Source organism: Echinops telfairi, unplaced genomic scaffold, assembly GCF_000313985.2.
Source record: "Echinops telfairi isolate 266 unplaced genomic scaffold, ASM31398v2 ScPeMD7_2573;HRSCAF=3158, whole genome shotgun sequence".
In the NCBI taxonomy this organism is placed as follows: Eukaryota; Metazoa; Chordata; class Mammalia; order Afrosoricida; family Tenrecidae; genus Echinops; species Echinops telfairi.
Genome location: NW_022106471.1, coordinates 16,261,417 through 16,274,916, shown reverse-complemented (window position 1 = coordinate 16,274,916; position 13,500 = coordinate 16,261,417). Strand labels below are relative to the sequence as shown.

Genomic DNA, 13,500 nt, shown 5'->3' with positions numbered 1-13,500 from the left:
ATGTCATTTCGATATTTTAGGGTAAATAGAAAAGTACTGCTACAAAATTATAGAAATTTTTATTATCAAAATGTGACATTATTGTTTCTCAACACAGCCTCTCTCTCAGTCTGTGGGCTTCTGGAGGCAGTGTTTCTACGTCTCTAGCCCTCCCGTGGAGAATGCTTTTTAATTTACACGTCAAAACAATACCCTTTAAAAATTCTGAGTTTGGGGAACAAAACGAAGTCTGGAGGGTCAAGAGCTAGGATGGAGGTAGCTGGTGTAGGGGTGAATACATATTTTAAACCTATAAATACATATCCTCTGGCAGCCCTTGCTACCCTCAGATAATGAATGCGCAGGTGTGTCCTCAGATGGAAGAACATTCCGTGGTGAAATTTTCAATTTTCTTAAAATTTCTTCATAGCAAAATGACCCCCGTGGAGTCCCCCAGACAGCTGCCACAACCTGCGGAAGAACTAGCCCAGTGATCACCTTGGACGGCAGTTTGCATAAGAGAGGTTTTTAGCGAAGGCTCATGAAGAGACTATGACAGAGTTTCACTGAGAGCTCTTGTCTACAGTCGCCCACTGATCACAGACATACGTGATCAATCACTCTGGATAAACCTGTGCCATGTGTGAATGGAAGTCCTCGTAACAAGACTTTTTTTACTTACTCAGGTACATCTGTAAATGCATTGTTGTTTTTATTGCAATTATACCCACCTTTGCACAACTATATTCACTTGAAAATACATCATAAAAGACTTTCTATAAGTACCTATTGATATATTTCAATGTTTTAAACTGTGAAATTGTATTCCACGGTATGACTATACTATCATCTACATAAAGAGTTCTGTCTGGGCTGTTTCCTCCAGGTGTTATATATTATCTTCTTATTTAAAAAAATTTTAAATTATTTTTTAAAATTAATCATTTTATTGGGGGGCTCTTAAATATCTTATTACCAATCCATCATTCATTTGTATTAAGCACACTTGTACATATGTTGCCATCAACGTTTTAAATTAATAAATCATTTTATTGGGGGCTCTTACAACAATTCATACATCAATTTTATCAATCAGATTTGTGCATGTTGCCATCATCATTTTCAAAACATTTTTTCTACTTCAGCCCTTGGTATAAGCAATTCCCACCCCCTCCCTTGTAAACCCTTGATAATTTATACATTCATTTTATTTTCTTATCTTACACTGTCCACTGTTTCCCTTTACCCACATTTCTGTTGTTCATCCCCCTGAGGGGTGGGGGGTTGGTTATAGCTGATCACTGTGATCGGTTTCCCCTTTCTTCCCCTACCTTCCCCGCTACTCTCATGGTATCGCTTACTGTTCCTGAGGGGTTCATCTGTCCTGGATTCCATGTGTGGAGAGCTCTTCGAACTGGGGTCACAATAGTGAAAGGAAGGGAGCAGTACAGAACCAGAGAAATGATGTGTGTTCTGTCGGTGCTACATTGTACTCCGGGTGGTTTATCCCTTTCTTGTGATCCTTCTGTGAGATGATGTCCAATTGTTTACAGATGGGCTTTGGGTCTCCAATCCGACCAGGACCAGCGTTCACATCAAAATGGTTGTTTGTTTTGAGTCTTCCGATGCCTGATTCCTGACCCCGTCGGCACCTTGTGATCACACAGGCTGGTGCACTTCTTCCATGTGGGCTTTTTTGCTTCCCTGCTAGATGGCTGCTTGTTTACCTTCAAGCCTTTAAGACCCAAGATGCTATACCTTCTATTCTTTCTTCACCACATTAGCTTATGCACCCATTTTGTCTTCAGCAATCACGCCAGGAAGGTGAGCATCACAGAATGCCAGGTCATTAAAACAAAGTGATCTTGCATTGAGGGAGGACTTGAGTAGAGGCTCAACGTCCGTCGGCTGCCTTAACACCTAACATATAAATATGTGTATTCAGACCTATATTTCTATTGTTACATATTAATATGTTTACATATGTACATGCCTATGTTTATACCTCTATAAATGTCCTTTGCCTCCTAGTTTTAGCTCTATTTCCTTTTACTTTCTTCCTGTCCCACTATCATATTTGACCTTCATTCTGTTTTCGGTTAATTCCTCTCATCTACATTGTACGTAATCAATCCAGGCATTCTATGCCCTCCTTGCCATTGATTTTAAATCTCTTGTTGTTTCCTTGTCCCTGGCTGAGACCTGCTCATGAGCTTAGTGGTGCACTAGGGGTCAAATGCTTCGGGCTGCTACCCACAAAGCCAATGGTTGAAGCTCTCCAGCCGGCCACATGAGAAAGGTGTGTCTGTTTGCTCTCCTCCAGACGGACAGTCCTGCACACTCTTACTCGACTCTGTCCTCTGTGCTGCTCCCAGTCAGCAGCAACATCACCAGTGGGTTTGGATTGGTGTTTGCTGACAATTTAAAATTGCGTTATATTATCTTGTGATAAGAATTATTTATATATTCTAGACATCTGTTCCCTATCTGACACACAATTGAAAAAACAGTTTTTCCTCTGTGTAGGGTTGTCTTCTCACTTTTTAATACTGTTCATTTGAAGTTTTTTTTTAATAGAGTCCAATTTAGCTTTCTTGGTTTGTGCTTTGCTGTGATAGCTAACAAACTGTTGACTAATTCAAGGTCATGAAGATTTCTATGTTTTGATTAATTTTGAGTTAAAATTTCTGTATTACTTGAGGCAGAGTACAACAGCAGTCTTTTGCGTGTGACAGACCAAGCTGGCCGATCATTGTAGTGCAATGGCCATCTTTTGCCCACTCAGGTCATTCCTGTGGAAAAGCTGTCTGATTCTGAACAACACACAAGATCACCAGACACATGAAAGTGTCTATGATGAGAGAAGGGATCAAATAAGTGATAACAACAAAAATTCATGTAAAGAGTTTCAAAGTTTTTTCCCCCCTTGAAATAAACAAACAAGCTGAACAACAAATTATAATCAAGTAGAATTTATGCCAAGTGTGAAAGTATGTTTCAAAATTAAGAAATTTTTAATATATTTTACCTTATGAACCTAAAAGTCATCCTTTAAAACAGGTAGAACGTTCTTAAATACAATAATTAAAAAATTATCATATAGAGTGACAGCTTTTTTATCGCCTATCTAGTTTTTAATTTATCTACTCTAATTGTGGTGATCAATATCCCAGAACATGGTAAAATAACAGCAGTGATAGCTTTAGAGCTTGCCAAAATAAATTTAAGTGAAAAGGCAAGATGCAAGGTATTCTACAGAGAATCTCTGGCAAAAGAAGAGCTTATTCAAGCATCCATCGATCTCATTCAGATTTTGCAAGTAGTTTTCCTTATGGGAAATGTGTTTTATTGCTGTACAAGTAAAGTAGTATCTTTGCAACTTAAAGTACTCACGCTCTACAGGAGTGACTTTTAGGGCACCTAAGAGACCCAGGTGCCTTGAAGAGGAAATAAAGGTCAACAGCTCACACTGCTTCATTTTGTTTACCATCAATCATTTGACTACAGTCACCAAAACTAAAGATAGAAGTACGTGAACTAAAGGGCCACTGGTGATAAAGAACCCACCAGTTAGAGATGCAGCCAGTCCGTGGACAATTGGAAGTCAATTAAATCAATGCTTTACATCTGTCAATTTCAGTCAATAAATCAATGCTTTATTTCTTGTCCACTGCTACTTTAAAAGAGCAATTCATTTGTTTTAACAATATAATGATTGTCTCTCCATCCCTCGAAAAGACGCAGAATTCTGTGTCAAAAGGGGTTAAAAATTGTGTTTTGGTTCATACTTATTTTGTTCCTTCTTAAGTATCAGGAAGGGTAATAAAACAGAAACTCAAGGAAACATTCCAGAAAATAGTACAAGATGACAATGGAATGATTGTGAAATAAAACTTAAGAAAACTCTAAGATCGACTCAGAAAGCCCAACACTTAAATAATAAGGTATAGAAAAGGAGTATACAAATCCCCAAAGCAGAGCAGGGTACTAACCCACCCAGGGGGAGAGTATTGGTTATGCGTCCACAGAATTGGGAGTGTGAGTGCAGACCCCACCACAGAGCACCAAACTTTGAAGGCCAGGTAACCACAGGGCGCAACGCATGAACAGGGTGGGCTACAGGGCCAGCCCACAATCAGAACCAACTGACCCCCACCCTAGAAGTATGTGCTACAGAGAACAACACTAAACCTACAAGTTGGGGACAGGGGCTGGCCTTGACACACCCACACAGAAGCAAACCAAGAGAGGGAGGGGCTAGACCCCGTATCAGCAATACCAAGCCCTGAGGACGACGACCCTGCATGGAGCTGCTAAGGTGCAGAGAGGACTGTAGGGCCGACAACAGCTCGAGACATGACCTCCCCTCACTGGAGCACACCGCAACAGAGGACAATACTGGGACACATAGCGGGGAGTGAGTCCAGTCTGAACCCCCCACAGCAGGGCAAACCAAGAAGGGAACACAACAGATCAGCAACGGGAACAAAGCTAAGCCACAAAACCCCTAAGGAGCCCCCAAAATAGACTTCAGGCCAGGAGGGGCAGTTCCCAGAACCCCCCAGGACCAGTGGGGAGATAGTCAGAAAGGTCAGCGAACACACCAGGAATTACCTATGCTTTTTCAGTTTTTCTTGCTAGTTATTATTATTATAATATGTTTTTTTCAAAGTATTCAATTTTTTGTTTTCTTTTTGTATTGTCTACAATATTGTTGGTTTGCCTACCTATATAAGATAGGCAAGCCTGAAGGAGAAAGCAACGGGGCTGAAAGTTCTGGAGGGCCTTGGAGGAGGAGGTGAGGAAGAAGAGCGGCGAGCACACAATAACATAGATGGGGTAAGAACTAAGGAACTGAAATCAATGAGGAGGAGGATGTCACGATCCTGGGGATATTGGAGCAACAGCAATCTAGCTGAGAGGAATTACTAAGTGGCAGAAGAAGGGCGAGCATGATGGCGGGGCAGGAAGAAGGTAAAAGGAAACAGAGGCAAGATCAAGGAAGCAAAGTTATGGGTAGAGGTATAAACATAGGTGTGCACTTATGTAATTTCATCAATTCATAAAAACAGAGGTATTAGCACAGGTACAAACATTTATAAGGCAATACACTGAGGAAGTGGATGGACTTTGGGCCTTTGCTCAAGTCCTCCCTCAGCGCAACAGCACTTTTTCTAACAACCTGGCATTCTGTGATGTTCACCCTCGAAAATGGGTGCACAAGCAAATGTGAAGAAAGCTGGTGGTACCCGGCTATCACAAGATAAAGCATCTGGGGTTTCAAAGCCTTGAATTTAAACAGGCAGCCATCTAGCAGAGAAACAACAAGCTCATATGGAAGAAGCAAACCAGCCTGTGTGATCATGAGGTGTTGATGGGATCAGGTAACAGGGCTCAGAAGATCACAAACAAACAAACAAACATACATATTGTTGAGAATGAGGAGGGTCGGAGCAGAGAACCCAAACCCAGCTGTAGACAATGGGACATTTCCTCATAGAAGGGTTGCAAGGAAAAGATGAGTCAACCAGGGTGAAGTTGAGGCTTCCTCATTCTCCACTGTCATGACCCCCACCCCTGCCTTCACTGAGTAGCAATACCAGGAGGTTAAGGGAAGGTGGGAGAGGAAGGAGGAAGAAATCACAGGGGAAGAGAGACTGTGGTCGGTGTAAGATGAAAATAATAATTTACAATTTATCAAGGGGTTACGAGGGAGGGATGGGGGGAGAGGGTAAAAAGAGGAGCTGACACGAAGGGCTCAAATAGAATGTAAATGTTTAGAAAATAATGATGGCAAAATATGTACAAATATGCATGATACAATTGATGTATGGATTGTTATAAGAGCTGTAAGAGTCATCAATAAAATGATCTTAAAAAAAAAATCCCCAAAGCATATCACCACAAAATTTCAAAACAGAGGAAAAAAAACCCCAAGAAATATCAGGAAAAACTACTGTTACTTCTTCACAGTAATGAGTTCAAACTTTTGAGAGAAAATTATTTCCAATCTGATTGTACATTCAGTCCACTGTCAATCAAGCCCGAGGATAAAATTAAATGGTCATACATGCAAGTTTTCAGAGTTGACCTCTTCTGGGTGCTTCCATCTCAGTCACCCACTACCGGGTATGTTCCACTAAAAGGTGAGAGAACATCAAAAAGGGGACAGAAGCATGGACCCCAACACAGGACAACCTAAGGCAGCGGTTCTCAACCTGTGGGTTGCGGGCGACCCCTTTGGAGGTCAAACGACCCTTTCACAGGGGTTGCCTACCACCAGCGGAAAACACATATTTCCGATGGTCTTAGGAGACACTGCTCCCCTACCCATCTCCAGGTGGGTCCACCCACATGCAGATGAGCCCACATATGAGTACTGGGCGTGAAGACTGTTACCCATGCTCCGAGACAAAATTTCATTGATTTGTCATTAGAAGTAACTATTTCACAATATATAATTACATATTGTTTTTGTGATTAATCACTATGCTTTAATTATGCTCAATTTGAAACAATGAAAATACATCCTGCATATCAGATATTTACACGATGATTCATAACAGTAGCAAAATTACAGTTATGAAGTAGCAATAAAAATAATTTCATGGTTGGGGTCACCACAACGGGGAACTGTATTAAAGGGTCACAGCATTAGGAAGGTTGAGAACCACTGCCCTAAGACAAGGAGCGAGATGAGTCAAAGTCTCAGCACCGCAGCCGAGGAAGCTGCTAGGGAACAGCTGGGCAGGTGGAGAGAGCAGCCAGCCTAGGCTGAGGCAGGTGGCAGACTGCTCTGAGACCAGAGTAAGAGTGCTCCAAAGGGGACTGCAGAACTAACTGGAGAGGTTTTGTGAGAATTAGCAGGAAGTACTTAACTATTGCAGCAAATAAGAAAACAAAGGCATTTATTCTATAAAAAGCAAAAATGTATGGTGAGGAGAGCCCTCACTTCAATAAACATTATTTTTAATGACAATATAACTATAAAATCATAAACTATGAACCAAAATGTGTGCTATGGGAAAGGAGGAAACGAAGATGCGGAGGTGGTGATACTAACACGCACACCAAGCAAGCTCCTAAACCCTCATCTACCATGACAGGACTCGAATGTGCTATACAGACAGACATTTGGCAAAGCAGTGGTAGCAGGTGATTCAGAAAGAGAAGCGGCTGCTAGAGGAGTTCTAAGCTGTCTCAGTGGAAAAGAACAGAGGACTACCGGTAATTATTTTTCTTTAATGTAGACTTCCAATACTATGTGATTTTGAAAGTGCGAATACGGTTTTTTTTAAAAGAAAAGTTAACATTTTAAAGCGGTGCCAAGCAGTTTTCTAAACTTCTTACATTTATTAAGCAATTTAATCTTCACAAGTCTATAAAGTAGGTGTTATTTCATGCTCATTTAAAATGAGAAAACTAAGGCCCAGATATATTCAATAACTTACTCAAGGTCAAACAGCTGGAAAGAGGCAGAGCCAAGATTTGAACCCAAACAATATAACTCCACAGCACACATTCGTAATACAGTGTCACGATTTACACTAAATTGCCCTATCAAAAAATGAAAATTAATTTTAAAATTTGCTAGTTAAAAACATGTGTGTCAAACAACTATACAGAAAACCCCCCTTAAAAATACAGTTTGTGATTTTTATTCAAGAGCCTACCTAACTACATTCTTGAATAAAGCTTTTACAGTCTGTGGAATATCAAGCGCAGACGTGTGTTTTGTGTTAACGCAAGCAGCATCTCTTTTGTGACTCAGGTTCCCACGACTACGGCATCTCCATCCTCTTGCTCTTCTGCCCTGATACTAAGAACTGTTTTAGGTTTGGATCTTTTTAGTTTTAATTCACTCTATTTGGGGGCAAAGGATGGTTATATATAACCACAGAAAAATTGGAAATGAACGCAAAAATGTCCACTTAAAATTTATACTTGTTTATGGGAAAAAAGTAAGCAATAAGAAATATGTATGATTTAAAAATGGCAGAAAAGTCAATACCCTTAACCAGTATTTCTTTCACATTAGGAAAAACTTAAGGAGCAAACTTTAAAAAGGCAAGACTCTGAACAGACAACTCACAGAAGAGCAAATTCAAAAGACTAATATTCAGTCTTATTCATGAAGAACCCACTAGTGGGAATGAGATGTTACACACTGTGCCTCGTGTCTAACTGGCATACAACTTTAAATAATCTTCGTGACACTGGCAGAGCTGCAGTGAGCCAAGCACAGGCACAGAAGCTGGCAGAGGCTTCCTGGAGGGGATGGCAACATGTGTGAGGGTGCTCCTCCACTAGCCTGTCTACGACATGGACACAAATGCAGAACCATTATCACTACCATGCATGAAAAATCAGGTAGATGGGGGCCACAGGGGGATCTTTACATAAATTACAGTGGCACTATATAAAAAAAGGGAAATTGGAGGCCATCAGTGATGTTACAACATGACAGAAAATTTTAAATAGTAAATAAATGCATGATAAAAAACTGCCTTTACAAAAGGTTCTCTCATTCAATTATGAACCAGAGCAACAAACCCACAGAGCTGAAGAAAAAAAATCTTCAGAATGATGGTAATATGTATAGGTTTTTTCTTTTTTAAATACAGCTTTTCTTTACTGCGCACCCCTCCCCCCGCAACAAACAGTAATATTATAGGTTAAAAAAAAATCAAAGCTTGTTTAAGCTTGTTTGTAGTGCTATTTCACATACCTTGGTGGCTGTTACTGACGTGGCCAAGTTTGCAGTTTTGGATGGAGAGCCATTGGAACTTGCTGGTGATGTCTGAGTCACCACAGATTTACTGTTTGCACTGTTTGCTCCATTAGCAGCACTGGCTGAGTGGGAGAAAGTAAGTCTGAAGCTACCAGAGGATGTCCTTTTGGGGAGGTTTTCTTTGTCTTCACTTTCCTTTGCTAAAGTGAAAGTAAAATTTTGCTAAGTGAAATCATGGAAAAAGGGCAATAATGTTCAAATTGATTAAGCAATGCTTTTGCTTTCTACCAGCTAAAAAGAGTAGTGATAAGTCTTCACGGCCTGAAACCTTAGACATCTCAGGACAAGGAAGGACTACAAGAATCACACAGCAAAATCAGGGCAGACTTCCAAAGACTTACCAGTTGTCTGGCCTTTCCTTACAACGTCTTCCTACAGCTTCCACCATGCAGGCCCTAACTCTAGCACCCTCCTGTAAGCTAACCTCCTCCGCAGATCAAAACAGCAGGGGCCTACAGACGATGCTCATGCCTACCCATCTGTTTACTCCCCAAATAGTTCGGGCTCCTTTAATATCATGTCTTAGGTCTTAGGTGTCCAATGCACTTTAAACAAACAAACAAACAAACAAACAAACAAACTCACTGCCAACAAGTCGATGCCAATGCCCTTTATAAACTGATTATTACAATTTTTAAATATTATTTTTTTTAAAAGTGCGGCATCCAGCACAGTATGCAGTACTTCAAGTCGGACCTTACAGCCTCCTGGCAATACTAAGGGCAGTGGCAGTGGCTGAGAGGAGTAAAGTAACGTCAGAGGCACCTTGTTCCTTAGACTATTATAAAAGACTTATTTGCCCCCTTAGGCTCCAAGCACTTACAACTTATGGCATTAGTGATTGAAAAAAATGAATGATGGTGGAAAAACAGTTCAGGAATAATGTAATAAATAAATGAAATATTATTATTGAGATCTGCCTTTAGAAAATTACACATTCAAAATCATAGACTTATGTGTACTCCAGGAAATACTGTTGTCTCTCAATATATATAAATTTAAAAACCTTTAATATGATATATACAGAGGAATATTCTAATAATGATAATCAATCCATAGACTTAAACAGATTAGTCCTTTTGAAAAATAATAGTACGGTCTTACTTTTACAGAACAAGTTAAGGCATATTTGAAAGCCTAGAGGAGAAAATTTACTTTTACTTCTCTCTTCGTAATTTATCTTTACGCAACTTTTATAACACTCTGAAAATTCAAAGTGCAAAGTTCCTTCTTTGACATCTGTTTCCTCAGATGTAAAAGGCAGCAGCACTCTGGAGGGTATGGACGAGCATGGTCTCTATGATGACTGGGGGTTTCAGTATAGAAAGGAAGCTTAGACTATTCATGGGAAATACACTAAGACGACAGTGGAAATTTCTAAATTGCAAATGAATAGCATCCCAAATTGCAAGCACCTAGAAACACATTTAAAACGTATCTTCTAAGGAGATATGAAAAAGTTCATAATTTTCTGAAGGCTGTAAGTCTAAGATTCATGGCTTTCATGTTTTACAAAAATTCAAACTTTTAATACCTTTTTTATTCTCCATAAATTTCTCATAGCTATCTGGAAAATCATCTTCTGGCTTAGATTTTTCCACTGGTGCCACAACTGGTTTTCCTTCCTCCTCTTCCTCTTCATTAAACCACATTTCTTCATCTTCTTCCAAGGCTTTGGCATCTCTGCGGAATCTGTTACTACGTAATATAGATGGTACACTGTAAGAGACATACCATAAATACTGAGTGTTGATTTAAATACAGTTCACGACCAGAGTAACCAGAGGCACTGGGGTCACTGTGACGGAGTCTCATTTAAGCGGCAATCTTCTCCATCAGGGTACAAAGGATGACTACCAAAGGCTCCAAAGACTGTGAGGCCATACCTTTTTAAAAAATGAGAGGGTGGTGGTGGTTTATGCATGAAATTGTAATGGCAAGGTGAGGGAGATGCTACATTTTATAGCTTCTGCCACTTCTGTGAGCAAGCATCATCATTGATGATGTTATGACTACAACTCCATGGACCAGTCAGCCTCCTAGGTGTGGAGATGCTGCAAAGGTGTTAGAAGGTTTCCAGGGCATTATAAATCTTTACAGGAGCAGACAACCTCATCTTTCTCTTGTGGCGTGACTGGTGGGTGTGGCTCTGGCCCCCGCAGGTAGTAATTCATCACACCCCACCCACCACCACCACCTCCTCCTGCTCTTACACAATCCTCTGTTACCTACTGATGAAAAACTGCCTGTAAGATCCAAATATAGCTCATTTGGGACAACATTTATAGGCAATAATTGCAACATGTTTAATACCTGTTGAGTTTCTGATTTTGTCTGTCTTTTTCTTGCTCATATTTAGTCTTCAATCCTTTGAATGTCTGAACATATTCAATCGATTCAAGTGCCTTATAAAAGTTTTCAACTATATGTGCAGTAAGAGACTTGATATCTTCCTGTGTAAGCACAAAATGTACATTTCAAATACAATAAATTGCTTGTTAGGAGGAAAAACGCAAAACAACGTTCTAATTCTAAAGCTAATAACCAAAAGGGCCTCAAGAGTACCTCTGAAAACCCTTAAGTTTCTTTATACACAGCATGACTCCACAGAAACAGAAAGAATGGAGAATCAATTCAATGGAGCACTTTTGGGGAAATTAAAGAATTTGAAAAGTAAACAGAGTTTATCTTTTGTCTTTATTTTTGTACTTGTAACTTTACAATCTAAAAAGCACTTTGAGATGCATATTCACTTGATTTTCACACCAATTCTGTGAAAACAGTTTCCTAACTCCCTTTTTTTGGGGAAAGGGAAGATTGAGGCTCCCAAACTCAGCTGGTCAGGAAGCAGGCTAGTGTGGTTCTGTTTCAGCAAACATTTGGTGTTATAGGATAAGCCTCCTCTGCAGAAGCACATTTCTCAGATCATCTGACACAAAGTCTGATAAACTATATGGTATTTTATCGATAAAACATAACTTCTCAACTCTTTAATATTCTATGTGAACCAGTCTAGTCACTGCAAATGTATGAGTACAAAGTAGGCTCATTTACAAAAAAATTAAAACTGTAATTAAAGATTTTATAGACACTGTTAGTAACAAATACACAGAACACATCTCTAAAAGTCAGACATACTCTGGTGAGATTTTAAAACTTCTTTTTTTTCTTTTCTTTCCCCCCCCTAACTCTAACCCTTAGATTTTAAAACTTAGTAAATTTCCTTAGGCATCTCAACAAAACAAAACAAAACATATGCAAAGATCATAAAAGTAGATTTAAGTTTACAAATTCAATGTTCACTTATCAGTCAAACAAAATTATTTTAAGAAAAACAAATAACCATGGCAATAGGAATGGGGCCGTGAAACCTACAATTCCTTCATCTCATCAATATCTGACGAACATTTTTAAATGAAAAAAAAGTTCATCTCTATTCATTTGAATGGTACACTATGAATCTAGTTCAGATACCTGTGAGATAGTTAACCATGTCCCCTCCTCTCAACTACGTATTTCAATCTTCTCTCCATCCTTTAAAAGAGCCGCATGTCGTCAGTATAAATCTCATCTGTAAGGACCCAGACCTACAGAACACGTTTCTCACTGACATCGTTCTTCATGTTCTCAATCTTCGGCCCTTTCTCTTGAGGTGTGATTTTGGTGTGTGTCATGTGAAGAGGGTAATTTGTTGTAATTGCTCTAAACCTGTTAATATATCTTATCTGTATTCACAAACAGCCTCTTCAGATCTTTGATGATTAATGTTTTGTTGCCTCAAGCTGAGTTATAACATATCTTTTAGCTCTATGCTACTAAATGGACCCTCTTGATTAAGTCACTTGATTTAATACTTGACTAAAATGTCCAACAGTCCTGAAGTGTTTGGTCAATAAAAGCGGAACTACAGATATAGAATTTGGACTAAAAAACTGTTTTTCACAATCTAATATATTAATAACCACCTAACCAGATGGTAAATAATTTTTTTCAAAAATTTAAGTTTACTGGTTATAGATTACAAAACATCAGAAATTATTTCAAAAGAAAAAGAGAAATGAAGAAATCATTTAATATAAACTTACCACTCTTATAAATTCAAACAATTCAACAACTGCTGAATTCAACAGATTGTACCGGGTTCCATTATCCAGGAGAGCATTTATAACTGGTTCAAAAAGATTTCCCTTGGTGATGTAACGGTTATAAAATTCATCTTTAAGGCCAATTATGCGTCTCATAAAGCGAAGAGCACCTAATGAAAAAAGGAGGGGAGATAAAACCTCACATTACTACTACATATTATTTATTATATAGTGTTTTACCATAAAACAATAGATAAGCTCTTCTAAAACAAAAAAAGAAAAACTTCAATACGAATAACTGGGCTTTGAGAAGAATAGTGTTTCCAGTAGTCTATTCAAAACCTGGGTCAACTTTGTAACCAGAACTATTAACAAATAAATGACATCTGGGCCACAAAGACCCAGCAGACCATTTATGAAAATGTGTAGAACCGCACACAGGAAATGCGGGCAGAGCTCAGGGCAGTGCTGAGAAAGCCCATGCAAGTGGTGCTCCCAGTCAGTGGGGCAGTCACTGATGTGAGCACAGGACCGGTGCAACCTGCCAACACTGCCTCATGAGGGAGGGGGGAGCGGGGAGGGCGGGGAAAAATGAGGACCTAATGTCGGGGGTTTAAGTGGAGAGAAAATGTTTTGAGAATGATG

At 39.4% G+C, this 13,500-nt stretch overlaps 1 protein-coding gene across 5 annotated transcripts in view; it reads right to left on the bottom strand.

Annotated features, from left to right (window-relative positions):
• Window positions 1–13,500, bottom strand: part of PPP4R3B (protein phosphatase 4 regulatory subunit 3B) — a 71,449-nt gene that overhangs the window by 4,486 nt on the left and 53,463 nt on the right. For 4 of the 5 annotated variants that reach the window (XM_045294070.1, XM_045294072.1, XM_004710212.3 and 1 more), the window contains 4 exons: window positions 12,856–13,025; window positions 11,084–11,223; window positions 10,305–10,489; window positions 8,708–8,910 (listed from right to left, as the gene is read on the bottom strand). In XM_045294070.1, the coding sequence (XP_045150005.1) occupies window positions 8,708–8,910; window positions 10,305–10,489; window positions 11,084–11,223; window positions 12,856–13,025 (698 nt within the window). The remainder of the gene's footprint in view (window positions 1–8,707; window positions 8,911–10,304; window positions 10,490–11,083; window positions 11,224–12,855; window positions 13,026–13,500) is intronic. The other variant, XM_045294071.1, reaches the window with a different exon arrangement.